This window comes from Charadrius vociferus, unplaced genomic scaffold (assembly GCF_000708025.1).
Source record: "Charadrius vociferus isolate BGI_N301 unplaced genomic scaffold, ASM70802v2 scaffold829, whole genome shotgun sequence".
Taxonomy (NCBI): Eukaryota; Metazoa; Chordata; class Aves; order Charadriiformes; family Charadriidae; genus Charadrius; species Charadrius vociferus.
The window spans coordinates 114,189-114,908 of NW_009650198.1; the positions used below are offsets into that span (position 1 = coordinate 114,189).

The 720-nt window shown below is 61.9% G+C and overlaps 1 protein-coding gene across 1 annotated transcript in view; it reads left to right on the forward strand.

Moving 5' to 3' along the window:
- The window catches only part of SLC12A3 (solute carrier family 12 (sodium/chloride transporter), member 3), a 19,135-nt gene that overhangs the window by 4,607 nt on the left and 13,808 nt on the right, over positions 1-720 (forward strand). Inside the window, 2 exon segments of the mRNA XM_009892957.1 lie at positions 4-24; positions 443-566. Coding sequence (XP_009891259.1) covers positions 4-24; positions 443-566 — 145 coding nt within the window.

Genomic DNA, 720 nt, shown 5'->3' on the forward strand with positions numbered 1-720 from the left:
GTCTCAGCCCCCAAAGTCTTCCAGGTAAGGGGGGGGCGGCGTGTCCGTGTCCTCCAGCTCCCGTCCCCGAGCCCAGCAGCGGGAGAGGACGATGCTCCCGGGCATCACACCAACCAGCCGCGGCCATGAGGCCATACTCTGCACGGGAGGGATCAGGCCCACATGTGTTTGTAAATGTTATTAATTGCATTAATTACCATAGTTGTGCTGACAGAGGCGCGCTGTCGGCAGCAGATGTATGACGGCGGGGAGGGACATGCTCGGCGCCACGGGGCTTTGTGCCATGAGCAGCCCTGGGGTGAGGAGGAGGAGGATGCCGGCAGCGAAGGCGCGAGGCCGTTTTGGCTATTGCTCTTACGGGTGCAAGAGCCACCACGGTGCTGCCGTCCCACGTCCCCGGCGAAGTCCGCAGTCCCCAACGCCTCTCTCTCTCCCCCCGCAGTGTCTCTGCAGGGACCAGCTCTACCCTCTCATAGGCTTTTTTGGGAAGGGCTATGGGAGGAACAGCGAGCCCATCCGCGGCTACATGCTCACCTATGTCATCGCCGTTGGCTTCATCCTCATCGGTAGGTGCTTGCCGCCCTGACGCCCTTCCGGTCCCCGCCACCGACAACTTGCTCTCCTCCTCCTCCTCCCCACAGCCGAGCTCAATGCCATCGCCCCCATCATCTCCAACTTCTTCCTCTGCTCCTACGCCCTCATCAACTTCAGCTGCTTCCA